This window comes from Rhipicephalus sanguineus, chromosome 9 (genome assembly GCF_013339695.2).
Source record: "Rhipicephalus sanguineus isolate Rsan-2018 chromosome 9, BIME_Rsan_1.4, whole genome shotgun sequence".
Classification (NCBI taxonomy): domain Eukaryota; kingdom Metazoa; phylum Arthropoda; class Arachnida; order Ixodida; family Ixodidae; genus Rhipicephalus; species Rhipicephalus sanguineus.
Genome location: NC_051184.2, coordinates 72,383,642 through 72,411,093, shown reverse-complemented (window position 1 = coordinate 72,411,093; position 27,452 = coordinate 72,383,642). Strand labels below are relative to the sequence as shown.

Here is a 27,452-nt window from a genome sequence, read left to right as displayed (position 1 = left end):
CTTCAACGGGTTCCACTTTGCCGAGACATTCCCCTCGAACCAACGTAACAATGCACGGGGATGGGTTGGTAACAAAAATAGTGGTGCTGCCCTGAGTGACTCGCACGGTCGCTAAAGGTACCAGCAACCCTTTCCTAGTGCAGACGCGGGCAGATGGCGAAAGGAGTGCAGTGGTGTCGGAGAGACCGGCGCAGTAGACCGACACAGCCGTTGACGAGTTTGGAGGCACTTTCGTATCGTCTTGGACGAGGATCTTGCTCATTGCCGATGGACTGTCCATCGGCGTCAAATGTGAGAACGGTGAGAGTTCGATTTCGGCTGGTGCGCAACGAATTACGGCGTCGTGGCGGGAGAGGAAATCCCATCCCAAGATAACGTCGTGAGAGCATGCCGCAATTATGATGAACTCGACGTCGTACAGAACGTCCTGAATGACGACGCGAGCAGTGCATACTGCTGTGGGATGAATACTCTGGGAGCTCGCGGTACGAAGGGATATCCCAGAAAGTGGCGTCATCACTTTTCGAAGTAAGCGGCAAAGTTTTGCGTCCATAACGGATACAGCGGCTCCAGTATCGATAAGGGCCGATGCGCGAACACCGTCCACAAGCACGTCGATTACATTCGATGGACTTCGCTAAGGGCTTTCACAGTTCGATAGCGTCGCAGCCCTTGCCTCCTGGACTGCGACGACTAGTTTTCCTGCTCTCGTGCGACCGAACGAGGCCGCATGGGTGACAGTGACCGACGTCGGGGAGACGGAGAGCGGCGAGTAGCTGGAGGTGGGCGTGACGTCGGCGACATAGGTGGAGGTGGGTCGTAGAATGCACGGCTTGACTGGCTGGTGACAGGTGACGCGACTCGAGGCGGCTGCACGCGTTGACAATAACGTGCCACGTGACCGGCGTAACCGCAAGCAAAGCAGATGGGCCGGTTGTCGGGGGTGCGCCATCGGTTCGACGGTGTAGGTTCCGCCCATGTCGCAGTACGTGATTGACGAGTCGGCTGCTGAAATGACTGCATAGTGGGCTGCAGTCGGGGCCGAGAGATGGCGTCAGCATATGTAGCCGGCACACCGGCCTCAAAGAACGGAGGTCTAGCGGCGGCTTCGGCGTAACTCATTGGGGCAGCCGCAGGAATTACTTGGGGCGTCCTGGCGACAACTTGAGCGTAACTCTGAGGCGCAGGAGCCGGAGGTTGCGGGTGGTACTCAGGCATGACCTCCGCAATTTCCTGCTCAATCGCTCGGCGGAGAGGAGGAAGAAGGGTGGTCGACGACTGTTGAACGTGCGACGGGTGGGCAAAGGCGAGGAGGGAGATCTGGCGTGCAATTTCCTCGCGCACGAATGACTTGACTTCTGCCAGCAACGCGGCCTGGTCAGATATTGCCGCCAAGCCAGCAAGCTCTGCGTCGCGTGATGGGGAGCGACGGGTCATCGAACGCTGCCGGCGGAGCTCCTCGTAGCTCTGGCACCGCGTTATGACCTCGGCCACTGTGCCAGGGTTTTTGGCGAGCAGCATAGTGAAGGCATCGTCGTCAATGCCTTTCATTACGTTCCGGATCTTGTCAGACTCAGACATGGTTCCGTTGACCTTCTTACACAAGTCGAGGACGTCTTCGATATAACTTGTGAACGATTCACCGGCCTGCTGAGATCGCTCACGTAAGCGCTGTTCGGCTTGCAGCTTACGAACTGCTGGGCGGCCAAAAACGCTGATGACGGCGGTCTTGAAATCGGCCCAAGTCGCAAAATCGGACGCGTGGTTGTTGTACCACAAGCTTGCTACGCCCGCGAGGTAGAACACTAAGTTGCTTAACTTGCTTTCTTCGTCCCATTTGTTGGGGATGCTGACGCTCTCGTAAATTGCGAGCCAGTCCTCCACGTCGGTGCTATCGGCGCCAGTGAAGATAGGTGGGTCGCGTATACGGGGGACACCAGGATATGTGCTCGTTGCGAGAGGAGGCGTTTGCTGGGCGGCGTCTTGAGGCATGGTAGATGGCAAGGTACGGGATCGGAGCTCCAGGGGCATTGAATGGGAGCAGAGCACTCTCCACCAAATTGTTAAGGTGTTTAACAGACAGCACTCAACGACAATGAGTAATGGCGACAGTCACGGCAAGGCACGAACTCCCTGCGCGAGCGGCGTTCTTTCTTCAAGCAGCCAAAGAGGATGACCCTCTAGAAGGCGCTGGAGGGTAACCCATTACCATGTCCCAAGGCTTCTCTACAATAATATATATATATATATATATATATATATATATATATATATATATATATATATATATATATATATATATATATATATATATATATATTGCCACGCCCACTTCTTGTCTTGTTTTGATGTATTCGGGTTTGACCGGCAGGGACGGTTATCAACGCTCGACGCTGTCCGCAAAGTAGTTTTCTAGAAGCGTCGCGATTGCAGTAGATCGGATTGTTAAGATTGCGCCCCGCACGCGAATGTTCTAGCTTTGTCTAGAGATAACACCGCCACCAGCGATATTGCTGGAAAGTTCGATAGCGCCTGTATAAAAGCCGACGCGCTTGATCGCTTGTCAGTTGATCGACGGTCGACGTTCTGTCCTCCGCTATCAGTGTATTACTGTAGTTTGACTATCAGTTTCTCGGCCACAAGTTCGGCCAAATAAACAGTTTCACCTCGGACCTGCTGACTGCTGTCTTCGTCGACGTCACGACTACGTGACATCTGGTGGAGGTGCTGCTTCTTCCATGATCCGGACGCCCCCGCGAAGCGCTGACCCAAGCCCAAGCCGCGAGGAGGACGACGGCAAAGAAAACCCGGATCGTCGAGCAAGCCGCAGGCAACAAGGTCTACCGCCAAAGCACGGGCCTCTACCTGAAAAGACCCGGCAAACAAAGATCCTGACCTCGACCACAGCGACAATGACAGACGCTGTGCCGCCCGCACCGATCCTTCTCCGGACGCCCAAGGAGCCGCCAACCTTCCGCGGATCGTCGTTCGAAGACCCGGAAAGCTGGCTCGAAGCCTACGACCGAGTCGCGATTTTCAATGCCTGGACCAGCGAAGACAAGCTACGGCATGTTTATTTCGCTTTGGAAGACGCCGCTCGGACCTGGTTCGAGAACCAAGAGCGAAGCCTGACAACATGGGACATCTTTCGCACCAGGTTCCTCGTGACATTCACGAGCGTCGTCAGGAAAGAGCGTGCTGAGGCTCTGCTCGAGACCCGCGTGCAGATGCCGAACGAAAACGTGGCGCTCTTCACGGAGGAGATGACAAGGCTGTTCCGTCATGCAGACCCTGTCATGCCCGAGGACAAGAAGGTCCGCTTTCTTATGCGAGGAGTCAAACAGGAGCTCTTCGCCGGGCTGATGCGGAACCCCCCATCGACTGTTCAAGAATTCGTCTCGGAAGCAACGACCATCGAGAAGACGCTCGAGATGCGCACCCGGCAGTACAATCGCCGCGCATTTCAAGACAGCACAGCTGTTCATGGCCTCGGCTCCGACGACTTCCGCGAAACGATCCGAGCAATCGTGCGAGAGGAGCTGCGAAAGCTTGCGCCGTTTGCACAGCCCGAACTTACGTCGATTGCTGACGTTGTACGCGAGGAAATCACACAGTCACTGGGTGTTCCTCAGCCGGCACCGCCGCAGCTGCAAGCCATGAGCGATGCTGCAGCCCGACGCAACGCCCCCCCTCCTCGCCCACGTCAAGACGCCACGCCACCCCAGCAGTTCCGCCGCCAGGCACCACCGCCGCCACCACCGACGTCATATCGCCCGCCAGCCGGCCAGCGATCCGCGCCGAGGAAGACCGACGTTTGGCGCGCCCCTGACAACCGCCCGTTCTGCTACCACTGCGGGGAGGCCGGCCACACGTACCGCCGCTGCCAGTACCGACAGATGGGACTACGCGGATTCGCCATCAACGCGCCGCGCCCGCAGCCAGGCGAACGGCCTCGCGACATCGACGACTACCTCACCGGAACACAGTGGCAAGAACGACGACCTTCCCGCTCGCCGTCGCCCGGCCGCTATATGTCACCGCACCGCCGGCCGTACACTGGCCCAAACCGGGGCCGGTCGCCTAGCCCGTATCCGGAAAACTAAGGGCAGCAACCGATGGAGGTGCGGTTGCTGTACGACGAACTACCGAAGATCGTCCGCCGCCGACGACGACGCCGCGACGAAACCTTCAGAACACGACGCGAACCAGACAGACCCCTGACGACGAAATCTCGCGGACTGATGAAGACCCGATGACGCAAAATGGAAGCAACGGAACACACCGACGCAGCCGTGACCCGACGCCGCGACCCAACCGCAACGCAAGACGACGAACTAGCGACCTCGACGTTCTCGTCGACGGCCACAACGTCACCGCTCTCGTCGATACTGGAGCCGACTATTGCGTCATCAGTGGGCCCTTCGCCACGAAGTTGAAGAAAGTTAAGACCGCTTGGGAAGGCCCCGAAATCCGCACCGCTGGAGGCCATCTAATAACGCCGTCTGGAGTCTGCACAGCAAGAGTCGCAATCAATAATCGCACGTATCCTGCGAGTTTCGTGATCTTGCAACACTGCTCCAGGGACGTCATACTTGGCATGGACTTCTTAAACCATCACGGCGCCGTCATCGACTTAAGAACCAAATCGATAACCCTATCGTCGGACAAAACGACACCGCCGGATACGAGTTCATGTCAACATGCCCTGAACGTGCTCGAGGATCAAGTTACCATCCCGCCTCGCTCCAGCGTCATAATTTCCGTCAGCACCGAAAAAGCTGAAGACATCGAAGGTGTCATCGAGAGCGATCAGCGTTTGCTGCTAGACCGTGACATTTGCGTCGCAAGGGGCATTGCGCGGTTGCATGAAGGAAAAGGAAGCGTGATGCTAACGAACTTCAGCCAGGAATACAGACACCTGAGCAGGGGCACGACGATTGCATACATGGAAGAAATCTTGGCCCTCAGCGATGCGTTTGCCTTTTCAGATTCTAACGAAGCTACGACGACGATCCATGAGCCACCCTTCGACGTAAACCCATGTCTTCCCGCTCGCCAACAGCAACAACTTCGACGCCTTCTGCAGGAATACAGGGACTGTTTCTCCTCGTCATCGCGGGTCCGACAAACGCCCCTTGCTAAGCACCGCATCATAACAGAAGAAAATGCTCGACCACTACGTCAGAGTCCCTACCGGGTTTCGACGCGGGAACGGGAGGCCGTTAAGAAACAAGTCGATGAAATGCTACGCGACGACATCATCCAGCCGTCCAACAGCCCGTGGGCGTCTCCCGTGGTGTTAGTGAAGAAGAAGGATGGGACCCTACGTTTCTGCGTCGATTATCGTCGCCTGAACAAAATCACAAAGAAGGACGTATACCCTCTCCCACGGATAGACGATACCCTGGATCGACTCTACAACGCGAATTACTTTTCGTCGATGGACCTCAAGACCGGCTACTGGCAAATTGAAGTCGACGAGAGAGACCGAGAAAAGACCGCCTTTATAACACCGGACGGCCTGTTCGAGTTCAAGGTCATGCCCTTCGGTCTTTGCTCGGCACCTGCGACTTTCCAACGAGTCATGGATACTGTATTAGCTGGCTTGAAGTGGCAGACTTGCCTTGTTTACTTGGACGACGTCGTTGTGTATTCCTCGAACTTCGACGAACACCTCCAGCGACTTCAATCCGTACTTCAAGCAATCAAGAACTCCGGGCTCACCCTGAAGCCAGAAAAGTGCCGCTTCGCGTACAAGGAGCTCTTGTTTTTGGGTCACGTGATCAGCAAGACTGGAGTGCTCCCAGACCCGCAGAAAACAGCTGCCATCGCCGCTTTCCCGCCACCCACCGACAAGAAGGCCGTGCGCCGATTTCTCGGCTTGTGCGCCTATTACAGACGCTTTGTCAAAGACTTTTCACGGATCGCCGAGCCACTAACGCAGCTCACGAAGACCGACGTCGAATTCAGGTGGTAAACAGCGCAAGTCGAAGCATTTCATGAAATGAAACGACGCCTGCAGACACCTCCGATACTTGCGCATTTCGACGAATACGCCGATACGGAGATTCACACCGATGCAAGCAGCATAGGACTCGGCGCCGTCCTTGTGCAGCGGGCGGGCGGACTGGAAAGGGTTAGCAGTTATGCTAGCCGGTCGCTGTCTAAAGGAGAGGTCAACTATTCCGCAACAGAAAAGGAGTGCCTCGCCATCATCTGGGCTACGTCAAAGTTTCGCCCCTACCTCTACGGCAGGCCCTTCAAAGTTGTGAGCGACCATCACGCCTTGTGTTGGCTAGCTAACTTGAAGGACCCTTCCGGTCGCCTTGCACGGTGGAGCCTAAGACTTCAAGAATTTGACATTACTGTCGTGTACAAGTCCGGAAGGAAACACTCCGACGCCGACTGCCTGTCTCGTGCCCCCGTCGACCCACCAACGCCCGACGACCAGGATGATGACAGCTTCTTGGGAGCCATAAGTACCGAAGACTTCGCCGAACGACAGCGAGCCGACCCGGAACTGAAGGGTCTAGTAGAATACCTGGAGGGCAGGACCATCGTTGTCCCAAAAGTATTCAGGCAGGCGAGGATTGGCATCATTTTCCTTGAAAAACAACGTCCTCGTAAAGAAGAACTTCTCTCCGGCCCGATCCAGCTACCTTATTGTTGTACCTTCGAGACTGCGACCAGAAATTTTGCATGCTCTGCACGACGACCCAACGGCTGGACACCTCGGACTTTCCCGAACGCTCGCACGAGTACAGGAAAAGTACTACTGGTCGCGCCTTGCCGCCGACGTCACTCGCTACGTAAGGACATGCCGAGACTGTCAGCGACGGAAGACACCGCCCACAAGACCAGCAGGCTTCCTTCAGCCGATCGAGCCTCCTCGGCGACCATTCCAGCAGATCGGGATGGACCTCCTGGGGCCGTTCCCAACGTCGACTTGCGGAAATAAATGGATCGTCGTGGCTACCGACTACCTCACCCGCTACGCCGAAACAAAAGCCCTGCCCAAAGGCAGTGCCGCTGAGGTAGCCAAGTTCTTCGTTGAGAGCATCGTCCTTCGACACGGCGCCCCAGAGGTTCTCATCACCGACAGAGGTACGGCGTTCACGGCTGACCTAACTCAGGCGATCTTGGAATACAGCCACACAAGCCACCGCCGCACCACCGCGTACCACCCACAGACCAACGGCCTCACCGAGCGTCTAATAAGACCATCGCCGACATGCTGGCGATGTACGTCGACGTCGAACACAAGACGTGGGACGCCATCCTTCCGTACGTGACCTTCGCGTACAACACGGCCGTACAGGAAACGACGCAGATGACGCCATACAAGTTGGTCTACGGACGGAGCCCGGCAACGACGCTTGACGCCATGCTACTGTTAAGCGGTTTATTGGACGGGACTCGGCGACAATTCGCTATGGCGACAGTCCAGGCCAAAGCACGGGCTCCGAGAGCGAGCGGCGTTTACAAGAGGACGACCCACTAGGAACCGCTGGAGAACGCAACCGTTTAACAGTACCAATTGCTTCGCCACAATTACCCCGTGTACGAAAAGGGAGCCGTCCGGCGACCTAACAGCTCGTCACTATGAGTGGGTCATAGTAGGCCTTGAGGCGCTCCACGTTGACTATGTCGCGCCCTCGACGGCGCATGTCCGAAGCTGGCTCGATGGGTTCGATCAAGTAGTTGACCGGGGATGTGCGCTCGACGACCCGGTATGGGCCTTCGTATTTCGGCAGCAGTTTTGAAGAGAGGCCACTTGCAGTGGTAGGGACCGAGAGCCAACGTGGGCTCAGAAGTGGTGGTGCCGTCGCGAATGCTCTTCTACAGCTCTTGTTCCTGCGTCGTAAATGTCTTGGCAAGCTCGCGACACTCTTCAGCAAGCCTGGCTGTGTCAGAAATAGGCGCACACTCAGATGGATCCGGCTTGTATGGAAGTATCGTGTCGATGGTGTGCGACGGGTGCCTTCCGTACAGTAAGAAAAAGGGTGAAAAACCAGTAGTGCTCTGAGGGGCGGTATTATAGGCGTAGGTGACGAAGGGCAGAACGGCATCCCAATTGGTGTGATCAGCGGCGACGTACATTGACAGCATGTCGCCGAGCGTGCGGTTAAAGCGTTCAGTTAGGCCATTCGTCTGCGGGTGGTAAGCAGTAGTTTTGCGATGAACAGCATGGCACTCTTTCAGAATGGCTTCCACGACTTCCGATAAGAAGACACGGCCTCGATCGCTGAGAAGCTCTTCGGGTGGACCGTGACGCAGTATGAATCTGTGTAGTAGGAAGGAGGCAACATCGCGCGCTGTAGCCGCTGGGAGGGCGGCGGTTTCGGCGTATCGCGTTAGATGATCAACAGCGACGATGGCCCAGCGGTTACCAGCCGAAGGCAGAGGAAGGGGTCCATACAAATCGATGCCCACGCGCCCAAACGGACGGCTAGGGCAAGGTAATGGTTGTAGACCTGCTGGAGACACGTGCGTTGCAGGTTTTCGGCGTTGGCAATCGAGGCAGAAGCGAACGAACTTCTGCACGTAGCGGTACATACCACGCCAGAAGTATCGTTGTCGTATGCGGTCGTAAGTTTTGGATACCCCAGAGTGCGCGCATTGCGGGTCAGAGTGGAAGGCTTCGCATATTTCAGAACGCAGACTGCGGGGTATTACTAGTAGCCACTGGCGGCCGTCGGCGTTGTAATTGCGTCGGTGCAGCAGGTCGTCACGAACGGCGAAAGGGTGGGCTTGACGACGCAACGCGCGAGTGGATGGTGTTGCCGACGGATCAGTGAGCAAGTCGATCAGCGAGGTGATCCATTTATCCTTGCGCTGTTCGGTAGCGATGGTGTGAACGTTGATTGAAGCAACAGCCATGTGAGATACTGAGCAGGACGCATTGTCGTCAGGCAAGGGAGAGCGCGAGAGGGCGTCGGCGTCAGCATGCTGGCGTCCGTTGCGGTACAGCACGCGGATGTCGTAGTCCTGCAGGCGAAGCGCCCAGCGGGCGAGACGGCCTGAGGGATCCTTCAATGACGACAGCCAGCATAGTGCATGATGGTCGGTGACGACATCAAATGGGCGACCATACAAATAAGGTCGAAACTTTGTAAGGGCCCATATGATCGCCAGGCACTCTCTTTCCGTGACTGAGTAATTGGTCTCGGCTCTGGTAAGTGTACGGCTTGCGTATGCCACGACATATTCGGGGAACCCTGGTTTGCGCTGCGCAAGGACAGCGCCGAGGCCTACACCGCTGGCGTCCGTGTGTACCTCCGTTGGGGCCGTAGGATCGTAGTGGCGTAGGATGGGAGGAGACGTCAACAAACGACGGAGCTTTGCGAACGCGTCGTCACACTCGGACGACCACGAATTTAGGGGTCCGTTACTTCCAAGGAGCTTCGTCAGCGGCGATATGATGGTGGCAAAGTTTCGTATGAAGCGTCGAAAGTACGAACACAGTCCTACGAAACTGCGCAGTTCTTTTACGGTCGTAGGTTTGGGAAATTCGGCCACGGCCCGAAGCTTGGCCGGATCAGGAAGGATTCCGTCCTTGGAGACGACGTAGCCGAGGATTGTCAGCTGCCGTGCTGCAAATCGGCACTTCTTTAGATTCAGTTGGAGGCCGGCGTTGCGCAAACGCGTCAAAACATGCCGCAGACGTTGGAGATGCGCGGAGAAGTCCGGAGCGAAAACCACGACGTCGTCGAGGTAACACAAGCACGTGTGCCATTTCAAGTTGCGCAGAACGGTGTCCATCATGCGCTCGAAGGTCGCGGGCGCATTACACAGACCAAACGGCATGACGTTGAACTCGTACAAGCCGTCGGGCGTGACAAAGGCTGTCTTCGGTCGAGCGTCATCCGCCATGGGTACTTGCCAGTACCCCGAGCGCAAATCAAGAGACGAAAAGAATTCGGCTCCTTGCAGGCTGTCAATCGCGTCGTCGATTCGCGGCAGCGGACTAACATCCTTGCGAGTGATCTTGTTGAGCCGTCGGTTGTCGACACAGAACCGCACGGAACCGTCCTTCTTCGCAACGAGAACAACGGGAGAGGCCCATGGGCTGTCCGAGGGTCGAATAACGTCGCGTCGAAGCATATCGTCCACTTGCTCGTTAATGACCCGGCGTTCTGCGGGAGACACGCGATATGGACGTTGCCGCAGTGGTGGTTGGGCGCCGGTGTCGATGCGGTCCGTAACAGCGGAAGTGCGGCCGAGAGAAGTTTGCCCGACATCGAAAGAAGAACGAAATTCTTCCAGCAGGCACAGAAGTTGGGAACGCTGGACCGATGTGAGGTCGTCAGCAATGGAGGACCTAAACACATCAGCAGGTGACGAATCGGACGGGGAAACAGCACTGAGCGTACCGGAAGTGGGACAGTGCGTGTCATCGGGTGCGTCCATAACTTGTGCGTCTTCGAGGGGTTCCACTATGCCAAGACATTCCCCTCGCACCAACGTAACAATGTATGGAGATGGGTTGTTAACAAAAATAGCGGTGCTGCCCTGAGTGACTTGGACGGTCGCGAAAGGTACCAGCAAGCCTCTCCTTGTGCAAACGTGGTCAGATGGCGAAATGAGCGCAATGGTGTCGGAGAGACCGGCGCAGTCGACTGACACAGCCGTCGACGAGTTTGGAGGCACTTTGGTATCGTCTTTGACGAGGATCTTGCTCGATACCAATGAAGTGTCTGCCGGCGTCAGATCTGAGAACGGAGAGAGTTCGATTTCGGCTTGTGCGCAATGAATTACGGCGTCGTGGCGGGAGAGAAAATCCCATCCCAGGATGACGTCGTGAGAGCATGCAGCAATTATAATGAACTCGACGTCGTACAAAACGTCCTGAATGACGACGCGAGCCGTGCATATTGCTGTAGGATGAATACTCTGGGAGCTCGCTGTACGGAGAGACATCCCAGAAAGTGGCGTCCTCACTTTTCGCAGTAATCGGCTCAATTTTTGGTCCATAACGGATACGGCGGCTCCAGTGTCGACAAGGGCAGATGCGGGAACACCGTCGACAAACACGTCTATCACGTTCGATGGGCTTCGCTGAGGGCTTTCGCAGTTTGATAGCGTCGCAGCCCTTGCCTCCTGGACTGCGACGACTAGTTTTCCTGGTCGCGAGCGACCGGACGTGGGCGCATCGGCGACAGTGAGCGACGTCATGGAGACGGAGAGCGCCGAGTAGATGGAGCTTGGCGTGACGTCGGCGACAGAGGCGTAGGTGGGGCGTAAAATGTGCGGTTTGACTGGCTGGTGGCGGGCGACACGACTTGAGGCGGTTGGACGCGATTGCAGTAACGCGCCACGTGGCCGGCGTAACCGCATGCGAAGCATATGGGGTGGTTGTCAGGTGTGCGCCATCGGTTTGCTGGAGCAGGGCCCGCCCATGGCGCAGAACGTGATTGACGGGGTGGCGACTGATATGACTGCATCGTTGGCTGCAGTCGTGGCCTCTGCATGACGTCGGCGTAGGTAGCCGGCACAGCCGCTTCGAAGGACTGATGTCTAGGGGCGGCTTCGGCGTAACTGTGTGGGGCTGCCGCGGGTATTACTGGGGACGTCCTGGCGACAACTTGGGCGTAACTGAGTGGTGCAGGAGCTGGATGGTGCTGGTGGTACTCAGGCATGACCTCCGCGATTTCCTGCTCAATCGCTCGACGGAGGGGAGGGAGAAGAGTGGTTGACGGCTGTTGAACGTACTGAGGTTGAGCAAAGTCCAGCAGCGAGAACTGGCGCGCAATTTCCTCGCGCACGAATGACTTCACCTCTGCGAGCAAGGCGGAGTGGTCGGATATGGTCGACAAGCCAGCGAGCTCGGCGTCGCGGGATGGAGAGCGACGGGTCATCGACCGCTGCCGGCGCAGCTCCTCGTAGCTCTGGCAGAGCGTGATGACCTCGGCCACTGTGCTGGGGTTTTTGGCGAGCAGCATCGTGAAGGCATCTTCGTCGATGCCTTTCATAATGTGCCTCATCTTGTCAGATTCCGACATGGTGGCGTCGGCTTTCTTACACAAATCGAGGATGTCTTCAATGTAGCTGGTAAAGGTTTCGCCGGCCTGCTGAGCTCGTTCTCGCAAACGCTGTTCGGCCTGCAGCTTACGAACGGCAGGGCGGCCAAACACGTTGATGATGGCGGTCTTGAATTCGGACCACGTCGTAAAATCGGATGCGTGGTTGTTGTACCACAGGCCGGCCACACCCGCGAGGTAGAAAACCAAGTTGGTCAGTTTTCCCGCCTCGTCCCATTTATTGGGGACACTCACGCGTTCATAGATCGCGAGCCAGTCCTCCACGTCGGTCCCATCTGCGCCAGTGAAGACTGGGGGGTCGCGGATACGAGGGACACCGGGGCATGAGGTCGGTGTAGGCGGAGGCGTCTGCTGGGCGGCGTCTTGAGGCATGGTAGCTGGTAGGGTACGGGATCGAAGCTCCAGAGGCATCGAATGGGAGCACAACACTCTCCACCAATTTGTTAAGCGGTTTATTGGACGGGACTCGGCGACAATTCGCTATGGCGACAGTCCAGGCCAAAGCACGGGCTCGGAGAGCGAGCGGCGTTTACAAGAGGACGACCCACTAGGAGCCGCTGGAGAACGCAACCGTTTAACAGTACCAATTGCTTCGCCGCACTACCAAACGTGACCGACGAGGAAAACATCGATGTGACCACCTACCTACAGCGCGCCGAAGAAGCACGACAGCTCGCCCGCCTACGGATCAAGAACCAGCAGACGACTGACAGCCGCCGCTACAACCTTCGACGACGCCACATGGAATACCAACCCGATGACCGTGTATGGGTATGGACGCCAATACGCCGACGAGGACTTAGTGAAAAGCTTCTTCGACGATACTTCGGACCGTACAGGGTACTTCGACGCCTCGGCGCACTCGACTATGAGGTTGTCCCTGACGGCATTACGAACTCTCAGCGGCGCCGTGCGCGACCTGAAGTCGTCCAAGTCGTGCGCCTTAAGCCGTTTTTTGCGCGTTAGCGAGCCTGGGGACTCTATTTTTTTCCCTTTGTTTTTTATTTGTGTATGCACTTGTTTTGTTTTTTCTCTTCTATGTTCTTTCACAAGCATCGGGACGATGCTTTTTCAGAGGGGGGCAATGCCACGCCCACTTCTTGTCTTGTTTTGATGTATTCGGGTTTGACCGGCAGGGACGGTTATCAACGCTCGACGCTGTCCGCAAAGTAGTTTTCTAGAAGCGTCGCGATTGTAGTAGATCGGATTGTTAAGATTGCGCCCCGCACGCGAATGTTCTAGCTTTGTCTAGAGATAACACCGCCACCAGCGATATTGCTGGAAAGTTCGATAGCGCCTGTATAAAAGCCGACGCGCTTGATCGCTTGTCAGTTGATCGACGGTCGACGTTCTGTCCGCCGCTATCAGTGTATTGCTGTAGTTTGACTATCAGTTTCTCGGCCACAAGTTCGGCCAAATAAACAGTTTCACCTCGGACCTGCTGACTGCTGTCTTCGTCGACGTCACGACTACGTGACAATATATATATTAATGAGCGAGACAGACAACAATTTCGAATTTCCTCTTTCTCTACGTCGCGCTAGCTGCCCGCGCGCTCGAACCCCGGTGTCGTTCTTCGTTATCACACTCGTCAAGCGCGCGGAGCGGCCGACGGTGCCTCCGGTGGGCGACACTGGCTGGCATCGCGGTGGTCGGTCCTGGCCACGTTACGATTTGGCTTGAGGAGGTGCCCCAGTGCATCCTGGCGGGCGCCATTGGCTGTGCCGTCGGTGTCGTAAGTTTCGCTTAGGACTTTTTTCCTGCCCGTAGGAGCAAGGCCGAGGAGCTTGTAGACGCCGTAGAAAAACGAGTCGGTCGTCCGCAGCACGATAGGTTGCAGTGCGCTGGTGTGGTGGTACGCTACGTATCGGCGAAGCGGGAGCGATGCTCCGTGCCGACGCACCATACGAGTGGTGCTTTGGCAACTCCACTGCCATCGGGACCGTGGACCGTGAATTTTGAGAAAGCAGGAGGCCCTGAGTAAATTCCGCGTGAATCCAAGCAGGGGTGGTCATGTGAGCAGAGGAAACATACTCGAGCTGCATGGGCAATTCTCGGCCAAGAATGACTCCATCCACGCTCGTCGCATTGGCTTCGTTTACTACACTCAGCGCCCTTCCGAATTTCGAAGCAATATCGTCGGGAAGAGGCGCATGCTGTATGGGAAGGTCGTGTCTGAGAAAAATATTTTCCTTGGTCTAGGGTTCATTGACCGAGACGTCATTCTGCAGGGAATGGGCACCTCCTTGTGCCGTCCATACGTGCGCTGACAACCGAGGATGCTGCCCGAACGGCTCACAAAGTCTTTCGTTCCTGATATTCTTAGGTAAGTCAGTATCCCGGGTGTGGCACATGAAATGCGAGTGGAGCCGTCGCCTCTGTGTGCTAAAGTAATGCTGAACTTGAGGGTGGCATTTGAGAGTTCGATAGACGAAAATTGGCGTCGGCCTCGGGCAGTGGTGGTTTTTGCCGCATATCAAAGCAGAGTCAGAGCACAGCCTGAGTCCGGTGTTTGTACTAGGCCAGGATGCGCAGCTCTCTGTCGGTGAGCGCAGTGCGCAGCTGAACGCCTCGAGGTGGTGCCCCTCCTGAGCTCCATCCTCGGTGGAGTTTGTGTCGGACTCACCAATAGCACAAGGAAGGTGGCAGAAAGCAGAAATCAGAGCGGCACTCCATTCCGGTCATGACTGTCGCCTGATGCCGTCGTAGTTATGCCATGCCCTGGCTCCATCTCAGAGGTGGCCAATGGCACTTGTGATTGTCCGACCAGGCGTGACGGGAGCCGAGCGAATTGAAGGTGTCTACCCACTGGTCGGCGTCACCTTGGAATCCGCTGAACTCCGGTAATTCCCAAAGAACCGGCGATGGAAAGGCGGCAGGACGGAACCAGGAGCTCAACGATGCCAGGCAGTCGAGCTGGCACGATAGTTCCGCATAAGCTCCGTGACGCTGTCGGGTGAAAATCCCGAAGAGTCAGGGACCACGTCCGCGGAGTACGTGTATTTATATTATTCATAATACTGATTGTTGCGCCGTCCTTGTAGTACAGTTATTAAAGAGGTGGGCCCCCTCAACGTAGTGAGTGAGCATGGCAACCGCTGTGTAGACTACACTATCCAACATTTACCCGATGTTATCCGTAATTTAGCCGACACGCAGCAATATAAGTCACCATTTTGCTGACGGTATCCGGCATTAGACGTCGATTATGCTGCACTATATCTTGTATGGTGCGGTTACTTGTAGCGGTAACTGTACAGTCCTACGTTCCTTCTGCAGTAATGCGGCATTGTCGTATAATACCCAACGGTGGGAACCAATGAGCCCTATGCACCGTAGCGCGTTACCTTGCCGAAGCACGGTGTCTTTTTTAATGCAAAAGACATCAAACGCGAGAATGACCGTCGGCGTCCAGCGTCGGCACCGTGAACACGAGTGATGCAAAAAACATCGTTAATGACATCTCTTAATGACGTCATCATATGACGCAATCATGACGTTACAGATCCCCAAAGTATGTGACGTCATGACACCACAAGGATATGGGAGGAGGGCGGGGTAGGATGAACTAAGAAGAAAAAGAACACGGCTTGCGCCTTCAAGTGGTCTTGAGCGAATGCATAAGTGAGCTCGTGAGTTTTTCCTTTTTTTTGGGGGGGGGGGGGGGGGGGAGGTGAGGACGCAGTAGCCCTAGAATTCTAACACGTTGAAAAAGTAGAACATGACACGAGAAGTTCGGGAAAAAATTCGTTGGGCGGCAACATTCATACGAAAACGGATTAACAGCGGGGCTATATTCGCGTTTCTGCTGTAGACACTCTTGTCTGCTTGTTTCTCCAGCGTGAGCGACTGCAGACGGTGTTCCTCGGACTCACAGTCTTTCGACGCGTTCTCCGCGTTCGCAGGGTCTAGTTCTTGCGGTCTGTATTCGCGTTGCTGCTGCCGACGCCCCTCCGCTTGTTCCTGCGACGTGAGCGTAATGCACCGCTTCGCCATCTCCGGTTTCTCGCAGCGCTCTACATCATACTGCAGCAGCCCCACAATACGTCGATCCGCCGTCCCACTCTTTTCCCTTCTCCCCTACTCGTATCCATGGTTGTCAAGACCGATAACGACGCTAGGCGTCCTGAGTACGCCTGAGAAGCTTGGCGTGGTCGTGGGCGTGCCTGCCTGCCTTCCTCCCTTCAAATGGCCCTTGCGCCAATAAACGACTTATATCATCATCAGCCTTCTTTCCTTTCTTTCGCTCTTTCTTTCTTTCTTTCTTTCTTTCTTTCTTTCTTTCTTTCTTTCTTTCTTTCTTTCTTTCTTTCTTTCTTCTTTCTTTCTTTCTTTCTTTCTTTCTTTCTTTCTTTCTTCTTTCTTTCTTTCTTTCTTTCTTTCTATTTTTTTCTTTCTTTCTTTCTTTCTTTCTTTCTTTCTTTCTTTCTTTCTTTCTTTCTTTCTTTCTTTCTTTCTTTCTTTCTTTTTTTCTTTCTTTCTTTGATCTGGTGGTTAGGGTGCTTGAGTGCTGACCGGACGTTCACGGGATCCAAACCTGGCTGCGGCAGCCGCATTTTTGGTGGAGGCGTAAATGCTTGAGGCTCGTGTACTTATATTTACTGCGCGTTAAAGAACCCCAGGTAGTCGAAATTTCCGGAGCCTTCCACTACGGCAACCCTCATAACTATATTGTAGTTTTGGGAAATACAAACTCAGCAGTTCTTTCTTTCTTTCCTTCCTTCTTTCTGCCTTTCTTTCTTTCCTTCTTTTTTCCTTTCATTCTTTTTCCTTTCTTTCTTTCTTTATTTATTTCTTTCTTTCTTTCTTTCTTTCTTTCTTTCTTTCTTTCTTTCTTTCTTTCTTTCTTTCTTTCTTTCTTTCTTTCTTTCTTTCTTTCTTTCTTTCTTTCTTTCGCGTGACCTTACATAACTTCACGTTTCAGCGCCGGCGCTCGAACGTGAGTCCATGCGTTCATAACAAAGCCACAATGAAACGTGGTAACGTGAAATAGCAACTGACCCCGGTATAAGATGAGATTGACATATCACAGATGCCTAATCGCCGACAAGTTCGCGATCGAGAGAGCAGCAATTATTGGAAAACGGCGCATATAAATACGCGTGTGACCGGCGTACCTTCGAAGGTCGTATTTCTGTACGCCCAAAGAATCTGGTTTTAAATGCGACGCACTCTTAAGGCTGGTTCACACCGGCGACTAGCAACGGTCGCGCGACTAAGTTAGTCGCAAAGCGACTGGTCGCAAACGGTCGCAAATGGCCGTTTTGGTCGCAAAGCGACTGCTTTTGCTCAGTCGCTCGCTGCTCGATTTTTCAGTCGCGCGACTGTAGTCGCAAACCTCTGAACCAATCAGATGCGCAGGAACAGGACGTCAGCCTATTTTACAGGGCAACGGCAATGCAAGCTGCATACGAGCAGATGTGAATTCTATATGGCGACGGTTATAAGTCGCACGCAGGTGTGAACATCGGTCGCTTTGAGTCGCTTTTTGACTTCCAGTCGCAAACGGTCGCGCGACCATTGCTAGTCGCCGGTGTGAATGAGCCTTTAATGAACCAAATGCATTTCGAGTTTTTTTTATCTAACTAGCCGCCTACGTCTGGGTGCTTTCGTGATCGCCTCCTTAGATTGGCGTAGACCAGAACTGTTATGGGAGGGCAAGAGGGTTTGACGAATATGACTTTCTGGTCAAGACGTCAAAAAATTTCACAGTTTCACCGCAACGGCGAAGCAATGAATGCGATAGCAACCAATTAGAATGTCACGCGAAGAACGGCAAGCAGCGCGGTACCTGCAACGCGCCGCTCGAGCTCAAATGACTGACGAAAAGAATACACACTGGACGACCGCGAACTAACAACGGTCACAGCTCTACACTTGCAGCGCGCCGCTCAAACACAAGGAAGGACACCGGAAAAAAAAAAAAACGCACAGGTTTACACAGGACGAGCGCGAAGTAACAACTGTTCTGGTTTTTACTTCGTGTTTGAGCAGCGCGCTACAGCCCAATGCTCTTTAAATATTTTTTGTTTTCTTGAAAACTGCGGCGCGTGGAGTCGTCCCTCCGCATCTTCTGCCGCGCGGTGGCGTTCGACGCATTGTTTATCTAGAGTCACTGGAAAATTTTCAGAGTATCGCATCTGTTTTCCGCGCGCCGCCGCCGACGCGATTGGCTTACTCGCATCACGTGACCTCTCGCCGCCATATCCCTTCCAAGCGCTTTGGGTGCAGGCGCGTTGAATGCAGAGCGCGGCCGGACGTTTAGCAGTACCACGGTCCCTAGAAGTACTTCGTCGCTTTTTTAAACGCGTCTTGCAGATGCCAGAGAGTAGCTCACCAGTAACCGAACGTTGCTGCTGAGCTACTCCGGGAATTTCGCATATTTTTGCATTCCGTGTGGGAAACGTTAACGTCAAAGAGCGTCGTTGTACGTGGCTGCATAGTTGGCCGCGGAATGAATTCGCCCCCCTCGAAGAACACTCCTTTCTGCAGTGAACTACACAAACTTTGCTGGAAAAGCTCTCATGCAACAGGATACTTCACCTTTTCGGTTCGCTATGTTCAGCGATATTGAAAACTACATACATACCTTTCTATTTGCTCGGCTGTTTATACTTCAATCTGTTGAACAAATTGTGCATGCATTTCGAGTTATAAGCGTGTCACGCACGAGAGCGAAATCGAAGACTTATTAAAATAATAACTGTTTACTGTATACCTTGAAGGCAATTGTCGCATGATCATTTGCCACTGCGCAAAACTGTTGATGAACTTGGTATAAGGCAATGCTATTAAGCGTATTTTATTTTTTTTTTCAAAAAAGAATGTTGGCAATGCTGCATTGCGCCTATCGTACCCTTACAATACTGTTTAGTGGGTGAGAAATGGTCACAGCAAAAAAAAAAAAAAAAAAAAAGATGGCTTATCCTCTCACGCATTGAGGGAATCGATTTCATGCGAGCTCTAGATCGATATACATACTGTGTTGCAGTAGCATCCGCGTTAAAGCTTTTCGGGATGTGCTATTTCTGATCAAAATAACATAAATCACTGCACCGAGGAAGTTTTGACAAGAGTGCATTACGAAAAAAAAAGTTGAAATTAAAAGCAGTGCGGAAACCGAACCCCAGCCATTTACGCGCTGGCAACGCCAAAAAGAAAAAGAAAAAACTTTGTCGGAACACAGCAAAACATTTGCAAATGCCCTGCAACGTTGGGAATATTAAGGAGACAAAAAATAGGAAATGAAACAGCTGAGTAGTGACGTCAATCATTTTTGATGGCCTATTTTCTACGTATCTGCTAGGAAATGACAACGCATTCGCAAAATAAGATGCACCTTACCTACCGCACGCCGATTCGCCCATGCGTTCGGCTGCTGGCGTTCCGAACCGATACAAATACTTCACGCACAACTTCCACTTGCCGTACACACACCACTTCTATTACAGATAACACCCAGCTGAACAGCAAGCATGGTGCGCAAGTAAGGTATGCGTCAGCGATCAGTCGAAGGACGCAATGCTGAATGTTTTCGATGTTCGATAATGTTCTCGAATGCGCTATGAAGTGAACCTGAACACCGTCTGCAAAGCTAGCGCAAACAGTCAACATTCACCAAGTGTCGAAGTAAATGGCATCTCGCACGGTCATTACGCTAATGCAACTATGTCTACAGCACCGGACCTTGCGAACACACCCGGCCGTGAAACGAAAAGAGACCGATGAAGCCACGAAGAGAGTTCGCGAGCACATGGCAACATTCGCCGCACGTTTCATTAGCTACACCGCTTACCGCGCAGTCAATTCAGACTGTCGATGACTCGAAATCACTTCTGATATCCTTTTGAAGAAACACACACGCATATATTGCAGTTATGCCGAGCGTAACACGGCATCGAGGCGAAAAGATCGGTCACTTCTCAACACACGCTACCAACGCGCCGGACGGTCCGGAAGGGAAATGGCCGCCGCCGCTCAATGTTGCCAGCGTGCAGCCTACCTTTGCGGTACTCTGAAATTTTCCAGTGACTCTATGTTTATCCGGCGTTCCACATCGCGTGTGGGTAGAGTGACCTAGAATAGGGGGAGTTATAGTGTACTAGAATAATCTCCTAGTGACGCGTCCAGGAGGCAGGGACAATAGGCCGGTTGAAGCAAACGCCAGTAGACGCCACTGGTGGCGTTGCTGCGCTTTTTTCTAGTCGCGGAGCCAGTTCGCGCCGGTTTGGGCCGGTTCAGACGCGCTTTGCAGCTGCTTGCCTCGTGCGCGTCCCCTGCGACGCTACGTTCAACGTCGTAGTTATTGTGAAAAAAAAAAGAAAAGGTGGATGACTTTTTTTTCTCCGGACGCTTACATGTGGGATGCTTCCATGTAGTACGTCTCATTGCACGCCGTAAAATGAGGTAAGGAAACGCCGGAATAATCTTGTTTAGCTGCGTTTCTGTAACCAAGAATAAATCACGAAAAGTTTGCCACCATTGTTCTAGTACACTATAGCCACCATCAATATGCGTCCGTCGAGGCCGTTATTTCATCGTACGCCTTCTGGCATAGCAACGCAGCGTATACGTTGCTGAGCACTTTTGTGTAGTTTGCGATGAGCATGCGATTTAAATGTTGTGCTAGGTATTGCGCAATAGAAGCAAAACATGCAGAGTTACTCATATGATGGGTTTGTGCAAATGGATGATAAAAAATGCGAATAGATACTGCTGCAGGCGATGTCCCGAACTGCAATGAATCCGCCGGTCTGCGGCATTTACGCTAGCAGACGACTAGAAAAAGGCGCAGTGGCGGCGCCTGGTGGCGTCTACACAAACGGGCACGCGCGCTCCTTCTCAGACGCGTCACTAGGAAATTATTCTAGAACACTATAGGGGGAGTGTCCAAAGCGCCGCGCGAATACATGGGAGGAGCGAGGGCCTTTTGCGGTGAACTTCCGCGCCGCGGCGCTGCCGTGCCGGACCCGTTAGAGTCTTAGAGTGCCTCGATGTCCTCCTCAGCGGTGGGGGAGGAGGACATCGAGGCACTCTAGGACCCGTGGGCTTTCTCCGCGGCGGAAGCGGCGAGCGTCTGCTACGCGCGTGATATTTTGGCCGCTATTTGCTAAAATTGTGGAAATTTGGGCAACATTTAATACTGCGTCACTGCAGCATAATACTACAGCGACTCATCACACAGAGAGCGCGTTTGGGTGTTGTGAAACGGGGTTTTTCTGGTTTGTCACCGCATTGGTCCACACTTCCGCGGCTGTTTGAGGAACGCATCCAGCGCGCACATCATCGTGAGAAAAGGCGCTTAGCTTACTTTCGTGTGGAATGATGAACGTAAACTTGCTGCAGGAAAGAATAAACTGGAGATAACCAGGGGAACGGGGGTAGCACATGCACGTGGTAACTAGCTCATGCATGCTAGCGCGTTTGCACCCTTCATATCCTATCTATCCTATCTTTTATTTCGTGCATTCGATTTGTTTTACAAGGCTGCCTCTGGCGCTCTGCTGTTTTAAGCTATTTCATGCGAAGCCGAATGTGTCAGTCGGCGTGGCCGCGGCACCATAAGTGAAAAATTACTCGCGTAACTCGCGTCTCGTTCACTTGGTATACACGAAAATTGGCACGGGGGGGCACGAATGTACGTATGCCCAACACGACCGATAGGTCATATGCATCACTAACTTGACATGCTTGCCATTTGCGTAACGACTAACAATAATAATATGGTGTATGGCGCGCAAACGCGCTTTTAGCCAGAAATAATTCTGACGATGTGTGGTCTGACGATTTGTTTCCGTCAGGTTATAAAAAACGTGGTGGTCACCAATATCGATGTCAACATGTTAGACTTACCCATGCATATTGAAGAACTGATCGCGTAGGTAAAATGTATGCGAAAAAAATTACATGAAAAAAAAATCACAGCATATCCACGGAGTGAATGATGATGAGTGGGCGAAACTGCGGAGGTTCATCGGTAAACCGTGAATCTTCCGTGAATTCTGCCCAGTACATCATCACCGACGTGAGATCGGGAGCGTTTATACTAAAGGTTCGATGACAGTTATGACGACTTGCAGCTCACTTTAATTTTACATGTACGCTGTGAATTTTCATTGTTTAGAAAACCATTGCTTTAGAAAACATCTGGCGTCTTTCGTTAAGCAGCTGGCGTCTTTTCGTTTTGCTTTAGAAACATCTGGCGTCTTTTAGTTTTGCTTTAAGAAAACATCTGGCGTCTTTCGTTGGTTTATTTCATCAATCAACGGCGTTTTGAACAAGATTTTTATTGTTTAATCACGCACAGGAGAAATCTCACAAGGCACTACCTTGGAGGTAAACAATGGCTGCTAATGGGAATGAGAGACAGAAGAAGTCGGCTTTTAGCTAACACTTACACTTCTACTTCTACTAACGTTTCCTACTGGAACATGCCAATGGCTGCTAATGGGGAATGAGAGACAGAAGAATTCGGCTTTTAGTTAACGCGCACGCTGCGAATTTTTTATTGTTCAACAACGCACAGGAGAAATCTCCCACCGGCACCACCTTGGAGGTCAAGATCTGGTACTAGCGTTACGACTGGCTACGCACTACGAGGGACGAACGGGTGCCGCTTTAAAGAGCTTCGCTCCTAAAACATGGTCCCTTATGCATTCGCCTGAGATGACTCGAAAACGAAAGCCATCTTTTTCGTCAGTCGATACATTGAACCTCCCTCGCCCCTCTCCGAAAGCTTTCTGCACATAACGTGGTTTCGGACTTCCCACAGGATCGAAGGCATTGCAAGCTTTCTGCACTTAACCTGCTTTTACATTGCCTACATCGGGGGCCGATCACGGAGACAATGGAAAGCTGATTGCACGCACCTGCGGGACAAAAGAGGCTTGCTTTACCCATCTCTTTATATTTATTCAAGAGATCAGCAGACTCGCTATTTAAGTACTCCGGAGCTTCAGCACGAAATTGTGGTAGACGCTATATTGAGGTCATCAGGAAAAAGCGGAAAATTGCGGTCGGGTGCCCGGTTGGCGCGCACTGAACTGCCGCAGAAACAATTGTATTTTATGTAACTACTCGTCCACACCTTTTCGTAAAGTCTCTGAACCGGGCGAACGCTAACCTCCGAGAACCGTGAAAACATCTGAAGTTGAGAATGATTGTTTTGAAACTGTTGTCATTTCGTGGCTTGAAGCAATGCACGCATCTCGCGTGAACGTTTCATAATGACGTTCAGCGACACAATGCAACATGCGATTATATATATATATATATATATATATATATATATATATATATATATATATATATATATATATATATATATATATATATATATATATATATATATATATATATATATATATATATATATAGCATGAATGGGGGCATTTGCAACTTTGTTTCATGATACCTGCATATTTGTAAATCATTTTCTATATTACGCCTTTTATGCAAAAACTTGCGGAATAAGGTTAGTTTACGTGGCATTGCTTTTCTTTCAAATGTTTACGTGGCATTGCTTTTCTTTCAAATACGAAGCGGTACTAGTGACGTCAGCTCACGAGGAGACGTCACGTCAGCGCTCGTCTTCGTTGCTCTCTTTCTCGGGTCGTACTTTGCGCTGTGATCACAATTTAAAATGGAATACCAACTAGCCCGTACCCAGACCTTGCTTCACGTGGAGAATTCCCCACAAGTGTCCCCCACTCACACGGACGAGGCGAACGGAGGAGTAGACCAGTGTTAACCAGACTATTCTTGTGGCTTGTGCCGCCCGCTTCACCAGCTGCTGACGACGAGCTGCAGACGACCAGCTGCAGACTGGACACCCACTGCCGCTCTCTGCAGGAGCAAGTGCAGCAATCTGGCCAAATAAGAGCCCGAAATTCCGCTATATCCCCCACCGCCGGGGGATCATTTGTCCTGTCGGGGAAAGTGTTCCCATGTCCTCCGAGGAGGCGCGGGGAGATCGCGCCCACTCACTAATCCATGACGTCGCGGTCCCGTGATCCGCGATCCCCGCCGTGTCCCCCGCGGATTTCTCCTTGGTGTGTATACCCCATAACAAGTTTAACTCATACCGAGGCACCCAGATCGTTTCGTTCTCTACCGCGCGCGGTGTCCCGATTTGAAAATTGCGCTTTCAACGTCACCACAGCTTGAGCGCACACCCCCGCATGGGGCGCTAGTTTCTTATGCTTTTCAGGCGGGCGTTTCGAAGTCATGCTAAAATGATCCAAATTAGCGACGCTAGCGTTAACTATACGATACGTTAGAGCGTTTACGATTCAATTTCGGGATTGCCAGACACAAAGCTACAAGTTACAGTAAAAGAACTCAAACAAAAATTAAGCTGTCAGGGGTCCTTGAAAAGTAGAGAGACAATACTGCCGCCACTATGTCATTGCCGCGATATGACGCTTGTATAGCCCCTTCAGTCACGGCGTACACAATTGTGTACGCGAACTTCGGAGGCGCGTCACACGCCGCGTCTTTCTTCAAATGGCCTGAAACTGAGTGTGCACATTCGTGCAGGCTTCCTGAGTGGACAAGTGGTGGTCATTTAACTTCATTCTGCGGTGTATTGCTGCAGAGAATCACTTTGCTAGAGACACTACCATGTTAGACGATCGTTCGACGTGCCGCGTTCCAGGACCAACGTCAAGAGGATTTATTTTCTCCGCTCAGAACATCATCATCATCAACCTGTCTACGCCCACTGCAGGGCAAAGGCCTCTCCCATGTTCCGCCAATCAACCCGGTCCTGTGCTTTCTGCTGCCATGTTCTACCTGCAAACTTCTTAATCTCATCTACCCACCTAATTTTCTGTCTCCCCCTCACGCGTTTGCCATCTCTTGAAATCCAGTCAGTTACCCTTAATGACCACCGGTTATCCTGCCGACGTGCTACGTGCCCGGCCCATATTCATTTCTTCTTCTTGAACAATCTTGGCAGAGAACAGCGCTTTGCGATAGGTGGCGAGACACTGGAAGTTGTAAAGGAGTACGTCTACTTAGGACAGGTAGTAACCGCAGAGCCGAACCATGAGAGTGAAATAACTAGAAGAATAAGGATGGGCTGGGGCTCACTCGGCAAGCATTATGAAATCATGAATGGCAATCTACCACTGTCCCTCAAGAGGAAGGTATATAACAGCTGCATCTTACCGGTACTTACCTACGGAGCAGAAACCTGGAGACTTACAAAGAGGGTTCAACTTAAATTGAGGACGACGCAGCGAGCGATGGAAAGAAAAATGGTAGGTGTAACCTTAAGAGACAGGAAGAGAGCAGAGTGGGTCAGGGAACAAACGGGGGTTAATGACATCATAGTTGAAATCAAGAAGAAGAAATGGATATGGGCCGATCAGAACGAATGCAACCAAAAAACAAGCTGTGCATGCATTTCGGGCCTAATAGTTGATTCTATTTATGCAATTATTGAAGCTGACTGATCGCAGAATAACGAGATAATTAGTTACACGCAAATTAACATTAATTATTGAAACTCACACAAAACAACACATTCCTTCATTTTCTTTCTTGGAATGTAATACTGAGTGCTTTCGAAGTATGCCATGGGAATTTGACGCATTTGCCGACAGTGCATCATGATTCGTGACTCAAGGGGATAGAATTTTTTTCACAAGCAGTTTGAATCGCTGGCGTGGTTGTGAGGTGGAATAGTAGACTGCAATGCAGAATGCCTGGGTTCGAATCTGGCTCCTCTTCCGATTTGAATTCTTCACTTAAGTCGGGACTTTTCGCTCACTGACAACGCCGTCGACGCCGGCACCAAATTATCTGCGACACGAGCTCCTTAACGCTTTCGCGCTAAGATTCCCAAAGTTTTAGCTCGTTGTCCCTTGGTTGACATAGAATGTGAATCACCTGTGGCGCATACCCGCATACCATGGGCCGTGAAAAGCGGGCACGCGCCACACGTGACTGGTGGAAAGGGTTTCATGGCGTACACGACAGCCAAGTAAAGGTATTCATGTCATAACCCGCGTATCGTGTGCGTCATATACTCGTGTCCATTTGTGGCAGTTTCAGAATATGCCAAGTTAAGGAGACCACCACGAGAGCGCCAGAACGTAGGCGGCTAGATAGATAGATAGAAATGGTCAAATTGTCTTTGGTTCGCTAAGAATTGTTTCTAGCTTAAAACAAGACCACAAAGTAATTAAAGCAAATCTAGAAAAGCAAAGGTATTATTTGGCGGCTTCAACTTCAATAAAAGATGCACCGTAACAAACCCTTACCGCCTTCTTCGACGAACGGAGTTGGCAAGCTAGAAAACTTGTCAAAATCGGCACGTTTGTATTCTTCGTCCTCCGTTACTACAACGTCGGGCTTTCCAGGCTTTACAGGTATCGTCACCGGCACAATTTCTTTGGCGAGGATGCCTTCCTGTCAATGAACAGAACATGGCATTACACAGCCCGCATAAGGCTCAATACACTGCATGACGACGAGCATTCGAAAACATTGACTGAGGACCACGCGTAGCTTACACAGAGGTAAACACTGAGCGCAAGCTTCATACCACATACAATGACGTCAATACTATCTTGAGGCAAAGGTATTTGTGATTTCTTATGGGTTAGTTCATCTTCATGCACAGTGCGAGCTGATGCATATAGCAGAACATAAATCGCTGCGAGGTAAGGCTAACCGACAACACATCAAAATGACCTTTATTCTTGAACCAGAAAGGGTATAAATTTCCATCCTCAGCGCACGCCCTAAAGTTTTAGATCCACACTTACAGAAAAAGGTGGCGTAAAGAGGGCGCCTTTTTGTCGCGCAACAATAATCGTCATTTATTTTGCCTTCCTTTCCTTGCATTATCGCCGCGCGCCCGGCAATTTCTGGTCACGAACGGCATGTGCGCCATGAGCGTGACATAGCATTCTTGGTGGGAAAGTGGCCAGCGCCGAGTTTTCAAGAAAGGAAACGCAAGCAAGCCAGATGACGATTATCGCTGTGGGACAAAAAGACGCCCTTTTTACTCGATATTTTCTGTGAATGCAGTAGAAATAAATCACAGTATCCCTTATGCATTCGCCTAAGACGACTCGAAGGCGAAAGCCATTTTCTTCTTTTTTTTTTCTCAGTTGATGTGTTTAACGCCCCGCCCCCCTTCGAAAACTTTCTGCACTTAACGTGGCTTTGCTCTGCCTCCAGGATCAGAGGCATTGCAAGCCTTTTGCGTCTCACCTGGTTTTGCACTGCCTGCGTTATCGTCCAACTAAGCGACAATGTCGTGTCATCACGTCATCACGTGACGTCGCGCTAAGTAACGTCACGATGATGCCATACTGACGTCATGATGACGTCACATTTCTTGGCGACCTGTGAAATGAGGTTATGTGGTGACGTCATCACGCACGTGATGATTTTTAG

General features: G+C 52.0%; 1 protein-coding gene across 1 annotated transcript in view; it reads right to left on the bottom strand.

The window, feature by feature from the left end:
* LOC119405312 (acetyl-CoA acetyltransferase A, mitochondrial) overlaps window positions 1-27,452 on the bottom strand; it is a 98,835-nt gene that overhangs the window by 29,120 nt on the left and 42,263 nt on the right. The window contains exon 9 of the mRNA XM_049419254.1: window positions 26,309-26,456. Coding sequence (XP_049275211.1) covers window positions 26,309-26,456 — 148 coding nt within the window. The remainder of the gene's footprint in view (window positions 1-26,308; window positions 26,457-27,452) is intronic.